General features: G+C 37.1%; 3 protein-coding genes across 3 annotated transcripts; 1 reads left to right on the top strand and 2 right to left on the bottom strand.

Annotated features, from left to right (window-relative positions):
- The first annotated feature begins 246 nt into the window (after positions 1–246).
- Positions 247–5,165, top strand: LOC131012260 (citrate synthase, glyoxysomal-like). Its single transcript, XM_057940168.1, has 13 exons — positions 247–726; positions 998–1,178; positions 1,527–1,612; positions 1,766–1,870; positions 2,240–2,302; positions 2,466–2,575; positions 2,740–2,859; positions 2,937–3,012; positions 3,159–3,232; positions 3,328–3,448; positions 4,025–4,122; positions 4,460–4,583; positions 4,847–5,165. The coding sequence occupies exons 1-13, from the start codon at positions 478–480 to the stop codon at positions 4,976–4,978; spliced, it is 1,539 nt and encodes a 512-aa protein (XP_057796151.1). The 5' UTR covers positions 247–477; the 3' UTR covers positions 4,979–5,165.
- Positions 5,166–5,298: 133 nt separating this feature from the next.
- LOC131012261 (uncharacterized) lies at positions 5,299–7,951 on the bottom strand. Its single transcript, XM_057940169.1, has 8 exons — positions 7,801–7,951; positions 6,972–7,152; positions 6,737–6,874; positions 6,569–6,647; positions 6,118–6,189; positions 5,944–6,016; positions 5,615–5,689; positions 5,299–5,529 (listed from the first exon to the last, which is right to left on the bottom strand). Exons 2-8 carry the CDS (start codon positions 7,131–7,133, stop codon positions 5,430–5,432), a joined length of 699 nt encoding a protein of 232 aa, XP_057796152.1. The 5' UTR covers positions 7,134–7,152; positions 7,801–7,951; the 3' UTR covers positions 5,299–5,429.
- Positions 7,952–9,906: 1,955 nt separating this feature from the next.
- Positions 9,907–14,070, bottom strand: LOC131012262 (glutamyl-tRNA(Gln) amidotransferase subunit A, chloroplastic/mitochondrial). The gene is made up of 10 exons (XM_057940170.1): positions 13,481–14,070; positions 12,569–12,880; positions 12,180–12,359; positions 11,963–12,057; positions 11,583–11,658; positions 11,390–11,467; positions 11,072–11,165; positions 10,912–10,961; positions 10,703–10,813; positions 9,907–10,307 (listed from the first exon to the last, which is right to left on the bottom strand). The coding sequence occupies exons 1-10, from the start codon at positions 14,015–14,017 to the stop codon at positions 10,215–10,217; spliced, it is 1,626 nt and encodes a 541-aa protein (XP_057796153.1). The 5' UTR covers positions 14,018–14,070; the 3' UTR covers positions 9,907–10,214.
- Positions 14,071–16,659: the final 2,589 nt, after the last annotated feature.

Raw genomic sequence — 16,659 nt, forward strand, 5'->3', positions numbered from 1 at the left:
ATTATGTATATACATATTATGTAGACATAGATTTATTCTTTTCAAAATTTCGATTTGGATTGGAACTTCGAATAGAATTAAATTTTGGTTCAATTTGTTAATAAAATTAATGAAGTAAAATTAAAAGCCGAGTTCAATTAAATTGATTTTAGTGATACTACTCATGTTCTGCAGTTCATCTTTTTTCAGGTAACGTTAACAATGAAATAAAATGATGCGTCATGTGAACCCCAAAAAATTTGGGACTCAGATATAAGAAATCATAATAAATAAATAAAACAAAAAATAAAAATTGTGTAATTCTAGTCATCACGGTCTTCAATCCTCATATATCGCACGTCCAATTGTTGCTCAATTTCACACACGCGCGCAGATATATATATATGAATTGGAAAGTCTGACTTCTTTCATTTATCCGCAAAAAGGGGATTTTTTATTTCATGAAAAGAGATTAAACACACATAAATCAAATTAGAAATGGAGAATTTTGATCTTTCAGCTACGGCCCGAGGCCGCTTGGCGGTGCTCTCAGCTCACCTCTCGGCTTCAGCCGATCACTCCGGCTCCATTCCGACCGGAATTGTTGAGTTCTCCGGCTGCTCCGCCGATGTGGCGCCACCGACGAATCTCAAAGGTTCGTTGACTTTGATTGATGAGCGTACCGGAAAAAGGTACCAGGTTCAGGTATCCGAAGAAGGCACTATCAAAGCCACCGACCTTAAAAAGGTAACTTTCACCATTGAAGAGATCAACATTTTGTTTCAATTGGAAAAATGTTTTTTAGTTGTATGGGAAATTCACTGTTTACAATTTGTGGAAGCAATAGAATAACTTGCAATAATGGAGATCAGGATCTTTGTTTGGTTGATGCTGTTGGTTGAGTAGATATAGTGCTTTAGTGCAAGCACCAGAAAGTTACTATTAATAAAAGAACGAACAAGTAAATATTTTTTGGTGATAATTTGCTTGAGATTTGAACTACGGGTGGCTCTTACAGATATCCGTAGGAAAGAATGACAAGGGGCTGAAGCTGTATGATCCGGGGTATCTTAACACAGCTCCTGTGCGATCTTCAATTTGCTACATTGATGGTGATGAAGGGATTCTCAGATATAGGGGGTATCCCATTGAGGAGCTGGCGGAGAAGAGTTCTTTTCTGGAAGTGGCTTATCTTTTGTGTAAGTTGTATTTCTCTGAGATGCCATGTGTTTATATGTGTCTTTTGCACTAATATTAGTGTTTAGGCTGTCCACTTTGCAACTTTTACGAACCTTGGGGACTAACACTATTGGCTTTTTATTTAAAGTTGACTGCTTGAGTTTTGTGAGGATACTTTTTAAGTTTCTTGTGATCAACAGAGGGCACATGCATGTGTATATATGACCATCTCACTTTTGACCTCGTATTGGTTCAAGTAGCATGAAAACTTATAGTTTTGACTATTTCAGTCTTAGCAAGGATGTTCACTCAGTTTTCTTAAGCTCTAGCAATACAACTCTGATTTGTGCTTTTGATTCTGATGTCAGTGTATGGTAATCTACCAACTGAAGGTCAGTTGTCAGAGTGGGAGTTTGCTGTCGCACAGCATTCAGCTGTTCCACAAGGACTGTTGGTATGATTATATATTTTTCTATAAATGTTTCTCTGTTCTTGTAATGTATGAAGTGCTACTGACATGCGAAGTGCTATCTTGGTTTAGCAATCCACATTTGAAGTGTTGAGCTCCTTATAGCAACTCTGGATGCCTTTTGATTATGTTTTGCAGGATATCATACAGGCAATGCCACATGATGCTCACCCGATGGGTGTTCTTGTTAGCATAATGAGTGCTCTTTCTGTCTTCCATCCAGATGCTAATCCAGCTTTAAGAGTAAGTCTATCATGATAGTTCTCGGAACTTATGTGCTTTTGCTTTTGATTAAGTCTTTTTTTCATACCTGCTTCTGCTTGTGGGTCGATCATGAGGGGTTAATCATACTCCCCATTTATTGACCTTTTGATTCAAATACTAGGAAGATGCAACCTTTGGTGCATACAGATCTTTGAAATAAACTGCTTGTTCTATATCTGTTGTATGCATATTTTTGCAATTTGTGTTGATAGTCTTTATGGCATCTTTCATGCTGGTTGTGGTGTAAACTCAGAAGAACTGATACTTGGTCCCCACTATAGCAGATCATTTTCTTTGTTACATTAGTTGACACATTGTATTTCTGATCATTTATCACTTTGCATATAGGGGCAAGATCTATACAAGTCTAAACAAGTGAGAGACAAACAAATTGTTCGCATTCTTGGAAAGGTGATATCCTTTTCTCCATTCTGCTGATGTGTCTTTCGCCTACTCCAGATTAATGTTTTCCAATTCTTACCATATGTTATCGCAAATTCACCTTTGTAGAAGTGTTTATCTTATCACGAGTTCTGTTATAACAGAAATAAAGGCCTGCTACTTTTGACTGCAGGCTCCAACAATTGCCGCAGCTGCTTATTTGAGGATGGCAGGCCGGCCACCAGTTCTTCCATCCAACAATCTCTCATACTCTGAGAACTTCTTATATATGCTCGACTCATTGTAAGTAATAAGTAGAAAATATCAGTCATATTTATCTCTATTCTCCCGAAGGTGATTGGACGGCTTTGTTTGTTCATTGCTGCATTAAGATAAAATAGCAAGTCGTCTGACCCTAAAAATTTCAGCTACTATATTAACTATGGGTTTTGCCATGGAACAAACAGGGGTGACAGGTCTTATAAACCAAATCCCAGGCTTGCACGTGTTCTTGACATTCTTTTCATACTGCATGCAGAACATGAAATGAATTGCTCTACTGCAGCTGCAAGACACCTTGCTTCAAGGTTGGATATGACTATCTTGTTGAAGATGGTAAAATTCATATGTTCTATTTGTAAGTTACATAAATCTGCATTTGCAGTGGTGTCGACGTATATACGGCCCTTGCTGGAGCTGTTGGAGCCCTGTATGGTCCTCTTCATGGTGGAGCAAACGAGGTAATCTGCGCTGAGTGCCATTGAAGCTACTATTAGGAGATCTTTTGGTCTTTTAATACATATTAAGATGTTATCTGAACATAAATATACATTATGCTTTGAATAAGCTGTGTCATTGAGTTTATTTTTCAATGGACGCCATGTAGGCTGTGCTCAAGATGTTGAGCGAGATTGGCAGTGTTGACAACATACCTGAATTCATTGAAGGTGTTAAAAACAGGTTCGAGTCCTCCTCTGATTGTTTCTTTTAGTAGGTGCTCCTTTACAGTGCAAATGTCAACAACTCACCTTCCTATGAAATACCATGATCTGTAGGAAAAGAAAGATGTCTGGCTTTGGACACCGTGTCTACAAAAATTATGATCCGCGCGCCAAAGTTATCAAGAAACTTGCTGAAGAAGTATTCTCAATTGTTGGCAGGGATCCTCTCATCGAGGTGTGTTTCATAATTTTAAAGTTAACTTAGGTGCATCTCTTCATCTCAAGAGTTAATTAAGAAGTCTTGGATGTAGAAATTAGTAAGTCAATTCTGAAACCAGTAGAAATGTTTATTAGTTCATTATTATAGGAAACTTATGCTACACCTGAAGCAGATATCCTAGAATGAGTATAGATAACGTGGATTTTAATGGCCAAAACCCGGTTTCCTTTTTTCTCCAAAGGATTGAATTCCATTTGTCCTAAAATGCTTGGACTGCCTGACGACTAGTCCTTTGTTCTCCGTGAATGCTTATAAGCTTGTCTTCCAGACTATGATTTCATATAATGGACTTGATATGTCACAATTTAGACACAGCTGAACAAGAAACCTTACTTTGGCTATATGATGTATGCTTGTATATATATATGCAAAAGCTTATGTGTAGCTGATGCAAACAATCAAAGTGTGGCTTTCCTGATTTAGCTTCACTTGAGATACTAATTGCTACTATTACTACTATGCTAGATTTTATCAATGTTAATGGCAAATGTTTCTATTATGCTCTCATGCAAGGATATGATGTAATTTCAGGTGGCAATAGCGTTGGAGAAGGCTGCCCTGTCAGATGATTATTTTGTTAAGAGAAAGTTATATCCCAATGTTGACTTCTATTCTGGGTTAATTTATAGGTAGGTGTGCCTAGATTATCAACTGCATTTGTGTTTTTTTCTTACTTTTTCTTCGTTATCCTTGTGGGGGAAAGAAGGGAATAATTTGTATTTATTTATTTATTTATATTCATTTATGTTTTTTGATCATTGCAATCATGTTTCTGAAATTTTATTGCAATTCATTTGCGTATTTTCCTCTTTCATTTTTTTTAGTTGGGGAGAAGGAATGAGTCGAAATTATTTAAATATTTTCGTCTTGATTTCTTACTTATTGCATTATGTCATTGACATTAAATTGCATTTATGATTATTTGATTTCAAGCAAAGCAAGTAATTTCTCCATTATTGTCATCAGGGCGATGGGTTTCCCTCCCGAGTTCTTTACCATTTTGTTTGCAATTCCCCGAATGGCGGGCTATTTATCTCACTGGCGAGAGTCTCTGGATGATCCCGATACTAAGATAATGAGACCAGCTCAGGTTATCTTTTACTTGCATTATTTTCCTTAGTTATTGACTATAACTCAACACACACTATATTTCTCCTTCTTAGCTTAAAGAGGGCTAAGTGTAACTCTCAGGGATTTTATATCCATGACTCTAATACCTGTTGATGTCACTTCCTACACATTCTTTCACGTTCTACTCTAATGCTATATTAATCTTGATTCTCCCTAGAATTTCATATACATGAAACTATATACTTTCTGTTTATGCCATATTAATCTTGATTTTACGTCCAGGTTTATACCGGTGTATGGCTAAGGAATTACATGCCACTGAAGGAACGAATGCTATCGACAAAAGTGGATAAACTTGGTCAGGTGTCTGTCTCCAACGCAACAAGGAGGCGTTTGTCTGGATCCGGGGCCTAGTATTCTTCTAATTGTTATGATGCTGTGAGAACCAAAGTACTAGGAACTTTTATTCTACATGTCTTTTAATCTGGGTTTGTTTTGTTCTAAGAAACATCTTATATTGATTTTTATAAGATGTAATAAAACTGTCACCTCATGACAATTGAACTTTGTAATAAAAATGGTATCACGTATGAGGTCTTTATATAGAGTAACACTGACAACTCAATCTGAAGTAGTACCTTATCTCCTTCAGAGAGAGAGAGAGAGAGCGAGAGAGGGAGAATGGAGTCTAATGACTTGACTATTAACAGATCGATTTAAGATCAACATAATAATAGAGATGAAAGAAATTATATAAGCTTGTAGTAAACATTGTGGCAAACATCATCAGGTTTTATGTCTTGCAATCGGATATGGTACAACATCGATCAACCATAATTATAAGAAAGGAAGAAACTCGATGCGTTCAGAATCTTCTCCGAAACGGCTTGATCATTTTGTTTGATGATGAAGACGAAGATGAAGCAGATCCAGATGTATTGATTAGCTTTGGCTTGGACAACACACTGTGAAACATGCAAAACATGGTTATTAACAGTAGATACAGAAATCAACAACAAATTTCAGCATTGTTATCGAATGAATTATTACCTATGATTCTTGTGCAACACCTTGCTTTTCATGGTAGCTATACTTTTCATGGCAGCTAAATTTTTTACCTCTCGGCTGCACAACAAAAGAAGTGTAAGAAATATCATTAGGAGAAGAATCTGCGATTTCTTGATAAATTACAAGAAATAAATACTATTTCACAAACTAATTCTATCCTCAGCAGAAACATGGTGGAAAAACATTAGGACAAGATTTAGATGGAAATGACAACTATTAAAAAGTAGATATACAATGATTCTGCAAGCTAGTAGAAAAATTATGTCACTATGAAATAACCGGATAAACATAAACCTTAACATATAAATCACCTGTTAATGAAATCGATCTTTGACTTCTTCATTATGCTGCTCTTTGTGTTGTATATATTACTCGCAGTCTCACCTAAGGATGTTCAAGGAAAAGGGTTATTCTAGTTAATGTTCCAAAAATATAGAAGTATGCAGCATTATGTTACTATTCGTTAAGGCGAGGAAAAAAAGTACCTCCCCAAAAGTTTCGTTTCTTGCTAGAAGGTGGAACTTTTGAGCACAGCTGCACTTGTCGGGTTCTTTTTTCTACAAGGTGAAGCAGTCAGTATAAGTTGGTACTGATGAGAAATTCCTAAAGAAGGCAAGATTTACAACGTAGTATCTATAAACAAAATCTCCAACAAAAATGATTCGAACCAGAAATGAGTGACTGGAATTCTGGCACGAGAGTTTATGATTAAATTGCAATTGTAAAAGACCGAAAACGAAAGAGGTAATTACTTATGAGAGTTATAGAACTATGCTTTTGAAATAACTTTCTATTTAAAGAAGTAGCCTTATATAAAACCAATAATAATTTATAGCACATTCTTTTTCTGAAAAAATGATGTAGGTAATCAAGTAGTGGACATCGATTCGATCAATATATCAGTATCTATGGAAGAAGACAGAAAAAGGTACTCACTAGCATCTTCTTCTAGATATCGCTGCTTTATGCGATCAAGAGATTTTTGTGTAGCCTCTTCCCTCTCTTTTAGCTTAGCCTGTTTTAAGGTATCACTAATGTAAAAATAACACACCTAAAGGGCAAAGGTTGCATTAGTTATTATTGCAATGGATTAAGCCTGAGTACCTCATACAACTGTTTCCATTTGAAGGTTACTTTTTTCTGGCGCATCTTCTCAACGACTATATTGAAGCTATCCTCACCAAAACTATCCTTGAAAAATCTCTTCCATAATTTATCGGTGACAGGGCTAAGATCTCTATCCTTTAATGAGATCAAGAATCAGTACAGACCACAACTTACTCTAAAAATCAGAAGAAATATGATTTAGAATGGAAAATTGATGAGCAGAACGTCTTACTGCTGTGCTATTCTCAATGTGCATCAACTGATCAAGTGTACAGTGGCATAAAATGCGTTCTAAGAGATGGTGGTCTGTTTCTCCAACATCTCCTAGATACCTAACATTGTCTATTGCCAAATGAACACATAAGTCGACCAATGATGGTGCTTTTTGCATCATTCTGCAACACTTCTTTCACCTTCAGTTTCACAAGATAAACAAAAGGAAAAAGAATCAATAAGATTATTATATCAAAACTCTGCCAGTAGCTTCTCTACTATTATCTTATTATTTAATAGTTTATTACTTCTCGATCAAACAATATAATGCAAAAAGAGTTGAAAATCACATGGCCTAGAACTTAAAAGCATTTCAAATTTTCTATCCATTATGCCAAGAGCAACCAGAAAGAAACAATCTAACCAATTTCATCACATTGAAATTAGCAAGAAATATAACGAAATAAACACCCAAGATATCAACTTCAGATATCTATATCCCAACAGATAATCAGTTACACAATTGCCAGCCAAAGCAAATTACAAAAAAGAACCACACATCAAATTTTCAAGAAAATCGTGCGTGATTGCCAATATTCTAATCCAAGAAAGATCAATTCGATTAGTTCAAATTTCCAACAAAAACAAAGCTAAAAGTAAAAAAGAAAAAAACAAACCCAGAGATAATAAAATTCGTCGAATTATCACCAAGGATCAATAAATAAGCCAAACGGGCAATCAAACTTGAATTAACAACAGTAGAAGCAAAGCATCAGCTGCATTACCAAAATTAGAGAAAAAAAAGGGGACAAAAAGAAAGGAAAGAGATAAGTTGTTGAGGAGCATACCTTTGATGGGATCGGAGCTGGAGACGGAGGAGATGATGACGTCAGCGATAACAGATTATTACGATTGCAATTACAATTATGTGCGCCTCATATTAGTGTTTTTCACTTTTTCCTTTTTATTTTTCAGGAATCACCTTTATATTAGGCCGCAATGCCCAAACCTACTCATTCGGATTCGGATTCGGATTTTTTGTATTTCGATGTTACTTAATATGAAGAAACAATCAACCCAAATGGCCATAATGAGGAACAAAAATCAAATTTTGACCCATAATCTTAAAACATCAAAATCTGGCCATTAATTAGGCGGAATGCCCAATTTGCCCTTTTTACCCATCGCACTTCACAACCTGCAGCCGATGAGAGGGGAAGACCACTTGTCAGAAGTCTGGGCCTTCATCTAGGCGGCCATGGCCTGCCACCGCTGGGCGCCGTTGCTGCCCAGCGCCGCGAACATCTCCTTCAGGATCGACACCTCCAGCATCGTCTCCAGCGGTTGTGCGGCAGCGGCGCCGAGTAGAAGTCACCGGAGCTCTCGCGGCTTGGGTAGAATTCTTCGGAGCAGAGGATGAGGCGGCGGCGGTGGAGGAGATCCGATCCTCTGAAATCGGCGGCGTGGAGGAGGGACTGTTCAGGTGGCGGAGGATGAGGCAGCGGCGGCGGCAGATCTGATCTGATGAGGCGGCGGTGGATCTGATCTGATGAGGCGCCGCCTTCTCCATCGACAGATCTGATCTCCGCCTCCTTCGATTTCAACCATCGACAGATCTGATCTGATCTGATATGTGCTGCACGTATGGCACTTATGGCACTATTAGTGCCATAAGTGCACACTTCCCCCTAGGATTTAGATATTCCATTTAGGGTTTAGATTATTCATTTGGGGTTTAGATGTTCCGTTTAGGGTTTAGATTATCCATTTAGGGTTTAGATGTTCCATTTAGGGTTTAAATGATGTTGTTGTTTCTGTATTTGTGCTGATGACCATTTTACTTAGTTTTATTTTGAATTTCGTTAGTGCCATAAGTGCCAAAATGACTATTTTACTTGGTTTTATTTTGGATTTCCGATGGCACTATTAGTGCCATAAGTGCCAAGATGGCGCTAATAGTGCCATAAGTGCCTAACCCGACCCGGCACGCGACCCGCGTGCCTGATCCTACCCAGTCCGCCTCATTAAGGGCAAAAACGTCCAAATCAATAAAAATGGCCAAAATTTGTGTTTTTTCAATGTGTGGCCATAAATTGTGTTTTATGCTTCATTTTGGCTACTTCAAAATTTTACTCTAATATGAAATATAAAACTTTAGATGTAAAAATTAAAAATGATACTTATTTAATAAAAATGTTACATCTTTATATCTCTAAAACTTGCATATTAGTTATTATGTAAATTGATGTTGAAATATTATTTATTTGTGTGTATTTATTTATTATAAATATAATATTATCAAGAAAAAATATATTAATTAATTCTTTTAATAAATTTTTGAGCCCGACAAGCCCGATGGGCTAGCCCGAAACCCAAACATTTAGACTTAGGGTTAGAAATTTTTAACTCAATTTTTTTTTTCAACCCGATTAGCCCGGACCCGAATAACCCGTAGCCCAATAGTGCTAGCCTGAAATCCCAATTAACCCATACCCGAATAACCCATAACCCGATAGCGCTAGCCTAAAACCCGGTGAATTAGCCAATTGACATCCTTAATTTCAAATGATGTTAGTAAACGACGAATAAAAAAAAGTTAGTACACAAAACTACACGGTTTTCATAATAAAGAGCAAATATTTACAAAAGACCAAATTTTAGTGTAAATATAATCATTTAAAAGTGACCTTCGAACTTTCTATACTTTGTAGTATATATTTTCATCAAAGTTACTTTTGCACCTATATTATCAAACGTTGTATTTCAATTTCCCTCCCATAATAACTTCTAAAATTTCAAGGAAAAAAATAATAGATTTCATTTCTTTAGTAGACCATAAGTCGTAAGATCCAACTTTGCTTCGCATGAACAAAAGCCAAACCAATTATTTTTAACTTTATTCTGTCCATGTGAACAATGAGTAGGAAAGAAAAGTAAACTGATACTGGCTTCAATTTTTACTCGCAACTATTGCTTATATCATGTGAACAAGAACGCCTGTGCCCAAGATTGAATTTCCATGCCATGAGTTTTAAATAGCAGAGAAAACCAACAAAAGAATTTGGCTAGCCAAGTCGTTGAATTCTTCCAGATTGCCATACGCATTTCTCACATTTTCTTGCACCAAAATTACAATCAATCTTACCGAATCCTTTGACGATGATTGTGTTGATAAAGCAGGGCGTGGAGAAAGTAGATAGATCTCATTCTTGCTTGAAGCCATCCACAGTTTATGTTTCTCTGATGATACTGATTTTGTTTACTAACAAGTTTGTTCATCAGCTATGAGTGGGGGGATGAACGAATATCCCTCGAGAGTTTGCTCGAAGATGTGGCCTATTTTTAATAACTTTTCCTGCAAATAGTTCAACTATCACAACTCTTGATTTAGCATTAAACAACCAAAGTTTCACGGATGTGACTTCTAGACCGATTTATATATCATCCTGTTACATGAACTCATGAAGTGTCTTCATATTACTAACTACATTTTACGCCCATGTTGTAGGCATCTTAAACATGAATGAGATATTGATTATGAATACATCCTTTGTAATTTCAGGCAAAGATGTTCGTTATGTAATTCCTTATACCCCACCCAATTTCCGTCCATAATATTTGAAATGTAGAATAGAGTTTTAATGAAGATTCACACGTCAAGCACAATGAAATCATAATTCAAATAAATGAGGAACAAGTAACTACATTGAATTGAAGATTCTCCGTAAAAAAGTAAAAATTTTGCTTTACCTCATCAAATGCTGCTCCAATCATTTGAATTCCAATAGGCATTCCAGCTGACCCTCCATCAAATCCACATGGTAAAACCAACGCAGGCAGACCAGCCAAATTTACATTAACCTGCATCACATAAAATCATGAAACAAGACACGAATTCAAAGGATATATGAATCATATGACCAAGAATTTTACAAAATAAATGAAGTGTAGAAATTCACCGTCATTATGTCTCCTGCATACATGGCTAATGGGTCATTTTTCTTCTCACCTAGAACAATACCAAGTACATTAGTATCATTTCCATGTTGACTAAGTAAAAAGCCATAACAATGGATTATAAAGAAAGAAGCGGGCATTATGATAACATTACTGCCGTACCAATCTTATAAGCAACCGAGGGAGCAGCCGGAGATATCAATATATCATTTTTGACCAAAGCATCCTTGAAGCTATTTCTTATTATAGTCCTAACCTGAAAATACCAGCATATTGATCAATTTTCTTTATACAAAAATAAAAACTTATTTAGTCCAGAGAAATAAGACCAGTTAACAGTCTTCAGATAAAAATTCAGGAATCAACTGCATCAAATTGCGTTTTAGAGCCATAGCTTTTTATTACCAAACACAAAATTCAGTGTCCAAATGTTCCATCATTGAAGCAAATAATATAAATTGACAGTAACCATTGCCAAACCTGCTGAGCACGCTTGTAATATGCATCATAGTAACCAGCAGAAAGAGCATATGTACCCATCAAAATTCTCATTTTAACCTGTAACAATGAAGTATTCACTGTCAAGTTAAATATAGGAGGGCTTCTCTATTGGCCACAAATAAGTAGGAGAACGCCAAAAGAGAATTTCTGCACAAACATTTCAAAGTCGCACCTCAGAACCAAGACCTTCAGCGCGGGAGTCCCCATAGAGAGATTTTAGCTCCTCACCAAAAACTTGGTTTCCATATCTACAAACAGAATAGAATATATGGAGTAAATGGGAATTGAATTTAAATTGGAAGTAAAATTATCAGCAGGCTCTATGAAAAAGACTATCTACTGCAGTCTAAAGCTATTCCAAGTCTCCTACCCCCCCCCCCACACACACACACACAACACTCTATAATCCATGATAACAAGAAACAATGCCACAAAATCCAATAGCAGTTTCCTCCCTCTCTCCACATGTGTGTGAGAGTGTGTATTTTTATAAATGACCATACAGCAAATATATGTAATATTTGTTGAAACAGACCAAGGCTACAATATAACCTGACACCGTCATAGCGAGACAAATTTGAAGATGATTCAGACGAAGCAAGAATGTAGTATGCCGGCAATCCAAGTGAAAATGATGGCAATGATACCTAGATATGCAAAAATGAAATAGAAAATAAGAATTCTGGCAGTTTAATAGTGATAAAGACAGAAATATTATACTAACATAACAAACTGGAGAGAATAAGAACTCAAAGAAGAAAAAACATACCTCCGATACCGTGCATCCAAGTTCTTCCAGATGTGACACAGCACCGCGGACTGAAGAGACTACTTCTGAATCAACTCCGTTTTCAAGTGTTTCATGAATAACACCAACTCTCAGTCCTTTCAAGGGTTTGGATTCCAAGTAATCTAGAGGAACAAACTGAGATGCATAGTCTGGGACTTCCTAAAACATATATAAGATCAAAGTAAGTGCCTAACATATGGGTTTTCTTTCAGTTCAATGATCTCAACACTCTAATTAGGAGAAGTGAGCTTGATCACTAAATTGGAATCGAAATTTCTGGAGTGGATGGTATTCAGTTACTCCTTCACTTTAGACACTGAAATATAATAGTAAAATTGAATATGAAGCATTAAGATTTGGGAACATACTTGTTTGCTACTTGTAGCATCAAAGTTATCGAAACCTGAGATAGTATTTAGGAGAATTCCGGCATCAGCAACGGATGAACCAAAGCATCCAATAACATCCAAGGAGGATGCATAAGCAACAAGACCGTATCTCGAGACACGCCCATATGTTGGCTTCAGTCCCACAACACCACAGAAAGATGCCGGTTGCCTGACACTTCCACCAGTATCACTTCCCAATGCCACCATGCATTGTCTAGCAGAAACAGCTGCTGCCGAGCCCCCTGAAGACCCTCCTGGTACTCGTGACAAATCCCAGGGATTAGCCGTCACCTAACGAATATGAAGATGCGTCACCTGAGTAAACCATATATGGTTACATATTGTAAATTGGGTTTATTGTCACTTTTTTAGTTTATCATCTCCAGGAACCAAAGTAATGGCATATGAATTATAGGCTCATGTCATAAAAATACCATCACCACAATCATCGCCTCCTTTAAAATGGCTAGGACTACAATTACCTATAGTGATTGTTCGTATAATTCCTCATTAATTCAATAAGCACAATGTATAATCCTTCTCTCATCTTTGTCTCCCCCCATAATACCTTTGAATGATCAGTTGATCACAAGATCTTTGTTAGTAATTTGTCACATGCTATATTTGGGGGAAAATACAAGTTTCCACTCTAATACATCAGCTACGGTATGTAAATTTTCCAACACTCAAGAATCACTGATCACATCTAACATTTGTTAATGCCGTGAACGATCATCTCGAAAATCAAAATACATGCATTGCAGTAAACAATAATGCAAATCCAATAGTAATACGATACCGAAAATTGTGCAAATTAGAAAAGAAATGCAATGAATTAACTATTTTCCACTAACAAACATCGATCAAACTTAACAGCTGAAATATACTAACTTGATATGCAGAGCCTTCAGTCGTACTCCCCATCCCAAACTCATCCAAATTAGTCTTCCCAATAACAATAGCTCCCCTTTCCCTCAGCTTCCTCACCGCCGTGGCGTCGAAAGGCGGCCGATAATTTTCCAGAATCCGCGACCCCGCCGTCGACGGCATATCGTACGTGCAAATATTATCCTTAACTCCGACGAAAACCCCAGCCAGGGGGCCGACTTCCTCATTGTTCTTAATCTTGTTATCCAGCTCCTCGGCCTGCTTCAAAACGATGTCTTCAGGGGAGACGTAGAGGAAGCTGCTTAGTTCGGGTTCGTGGCGGCGGAGGCGCTGCAGAAACGACTTGGCGAGGTCGACGGCGGAGGTCTGGCGCGAGAGTAGGGCTTTGCGGTTCGTGAGGATTTGGGAGGGAGACGGCGAAGTGGAGGCGGGGGTGAGGATGGGGGAGGTGTGGAGGCATTTGAAGGTGAGGGAAGCGGCGGTGATGGTGGCGGCGGCGGGGGAGCGGAGGAGGCGAGGGGTTTGGGCTGAAGATAGCATTTTTTGACGGAGCGCAGTGGATAATTGAGGGGCTTAGCAGAGGTTCATGAACCATGATGACATTTGCGGATTTGAACTTTAGTCTCTAGAAAATAGGGGTGAGCAAAATATCCGAAATCCGAATATCCGATCCGAACCAAACCGAAATTTAAAATTTGGTTCGGATTTTTCGGATTTTCGGATCGGATCGGATTGAATTTTAAGCAAATTTCGGATTTTCGGATCGGATCGGATTGACACCTTAAAAATCCGAAAAAATCCGAAATCCGAATTATATTTATAATATAATTAATATTATAATATTATAAATAAATATATATAATTATTAGTTTTTAAATAGTTAAATATTTCTAAATTCTAACCCTATACTCCCATTTTGGTTGATTATAATTAATGGCTTGTTAATTATGACCTTAATTTGATTGTAATTATCTAATATGTTAGATTGACATCTATTTCGGATTTTTCGGATTTTTTCGGTTTTCGGATTTTTTTTTACATTTCGAATTTTTTTTTTCACATTTCGGGTTTTTCGGTTCGGATCGGATTTTATCCGAAATTTTTCGGATTTTCGGATTCGGATTTTCGGATAATACGGTTCGGATCGGATTGAATGTTAGGAAAATTTCGGATTTTCGGATCGGATCGGATCAGGCAAAAATCCGATCCGAAATCCGAATGCTCACCCCTACTAGAAAATACACAAAGCAACTTATCCACTAGACTAAAACTTATTCTTATACTTTAAATATATCATAATTTTATTTTAGCTAAGACTCGATTTTTTTAAAAAAATAAATTAATTAATGAATTAATAATTAAAATATATATAGTATATTAAATAATTTTCGGTTATTATGGTTAACCTGTTTCAGTTATTGGGTTAATCGATACCCAAAATTTTTCTAAAAATGATACCTGAAATCGAACCGATAACCAAAAAATTCGGTTATTGGATACCCAAACCCGCAAATTTCGGTTCGATTAACGGATTATCCAAAACTCGATAACCAATTAGACAACCCTAATGATGATAAATTATCAGATTTTTCGTGTTAGTCCTGTTGGATTCAAGAGATGAATCCACAAGATCGGATCAAGGCGATGAAACAGTAGAGTATCGAGCAAGAAAACAAACTAAAAACAAGAACAGAAATGACACTAGGGCTTACGTGGTTCGGATATGAATATCCTACGTCCACGGCAGAAGAGATGAAGATTTTATTGATCAAGAACAATCACTCACAATTCACAGACTCAAGATTGAGTGTTACAGCCACACCATGCTGTCAACAACCACTCTCTAGCTCTCTGTAACTAACAAGACTCACAGCTCAACAAAGAAGAAGAATTAATACGTGATAATGAGCTGACTCTCAACATATATACTTCACACACATACACACACCGAGGGTGATAACTAACACTACAACTAACTCCTCAAAGTGTTAGCTATTTGCAGTCAGATCCCTCTTGTATGAAGAAATTATATAAGTTGAAGCCACATACTTCACATATCTCCACCTTGGCTGAAACTGTAACCTTCTCTCCTCCACTTGTCAATGTTGCCAGTTAGAACGAACCACCAGATTGCTTTTCGAGCAATCTGATTAACTTCAAACAATGGTTGAATTTTGATGATGGCAGTGGCTTTGTCAGCATGTCTGCTGCATTCTCCTCAGTAGACACCTTCACAATCTTTACAATCCCCTTGTTTGCAATATCTCTAACAAAGTGATGACGCACATCAATGTGCTTTGATCTTTCATGAAAAACTTGGTGCTTTACCAAATGTATGGCACTTTGACTGTCACATTTGATCTCCACTGTGACTTGGTTTACACCAAATTCTGCCAGCAGTCCCTTCAACCAAATAGCCTTTTTGACAGCTTCTGTAATGGCTAAGTACTCTGCTTCAGTGGTAGATAATGCAACCACTGATTGTTGCATTGACTTCCAGCTGATAGCTGCTCCATATAGAGTGAAAACATAACCAGTTTGAGACTTTCTAGAATCAACATTAGCAGCGTAATCAGAATCCACATACCCCAGTAAAGAGTCTTCATTAGCTGTTTCTGTTTTCTGGAACAAAATCCCATGCTTAGCAGTGCCTTTTAGATATCTTAGCATCCATTTCAAACCTTTCCAGTGCTCCTTTCCTGGTTGTGCCATGAACCTACTCATAACACTAATTGCTTGAGCAAGATCAGGCCTTGTACATTATTGAGCCCACAATATTTGAATATGGAATGTTATCCATGTACTTCTTCTCCTCATCATTTCCAGGCCTCTGTGCAACTGAAAAGTTAAAATGTTGAGCAAGAGGGACTTTCACTTCTTTTGTATCAATCATTTGAAATTTCTTCAATACTTTCATAACATAATCCTGCTGCACTAACCAAAGATTATCTCTTGATTTGTTTCTGAACAAATCCATACCAAGTATCCTTCTTGCCTCCCCAAGGTCCTTCATCTCAAATTCCTGCTACAATTCTGATTTCAGCCTTTTAATCTCTGCTTCATCTTTGCTGGCAACCAACATATCATCCACATAAAGGAGTAGATATGTTACTTCTGATTTCTTATTTCTCCTGAGGTACACACATCCATCATACTTTGACCTCTGAAAACCAATCCTTTGC

Source organism: Salvia miltiorrhiza, chromosome 2, assembly GCF_028751815.1.
Source record: "Salvia miltiorrhiza cultivar Shanhuang (shh) chromosome 2, IMPLAD_Smil_shh, whole genome shotgun sequence".
NCBI classification, from domain to species: Eukaryota; Viridiplantae; Streptophyta; class Magnoliopsida; order Lamiales; family Lamiaceae; genus Salvia; species Salvia miltiorrhiza.

Excerpts from the sequence above, each read along its gene's own strand:
- LOC131012262 (XM_057940170.1), bottom strand. The coding sequence starts at position 14,017 with ATGCTATCTTCAGCCCAAACCCCTCGCCTCCTCCGCTCCCCCGCCGCC. Across the intron at positions 12,058-12,179 it reads TTGGATGCACGGTATCGGAG|GTATCATTGCCATCATTTTC; the intron begins GTATGTTTTTTC and ends TTGCATATCTAG. Across the intron at positions 11,659-11,962 it reads TCTCGCTATGACGGTGTCAG|ATATGGAAACCAAGTTTTTG; the intron begins GTTATATTGTAG and ends TTCTGTTTGTAG.
- LOC131012260 (XM_057940168.1), top strand. The coding sequence starts at position 478 with ATGGAGAATTTTGATCTTTCAGCTACGGCCCGAGGCCGCTTGGCGGTG. Across the intron at positions 2,860-2,936 it reads GCAAGACACCTTGCTTCAAG|TGGTGTCGACGTATATACGG; the intron begins GTTGGATATGAC and ends CTGCATTTGCAG. Across the intron at positions 3,449-4,024 it reads GCAGGGATCCTCTCATCGAG|GTGGCAATAGCGTTGGAGAA; the intron begins GTGTGTTTCATA and ends ATGTAATTTCAG.
- LOC131012261 (XM_057940169.1), bottom strand. The coding sequence starts at position 7,133 with ATGATGCAAAAAGCACCATCATTGGTCGACTTATGTGTTCATTTGGCA. Across the intron at positions 6,648-6,736 it reads AATGGAAACAGTTGTATGAG|GCTAAGCTAAAAGAGAGGGA; the intron begins GTACTCAGGCTT and ends ACCTTAAAACAG. Across the intron at positions 6,017-6,117 it reads GAAACGAAACTTTTGGGGAG|GTGAGACTGCGAGTAATATA; the intron begins GTACTTTTTTTC and ends GAACATCCTTAG.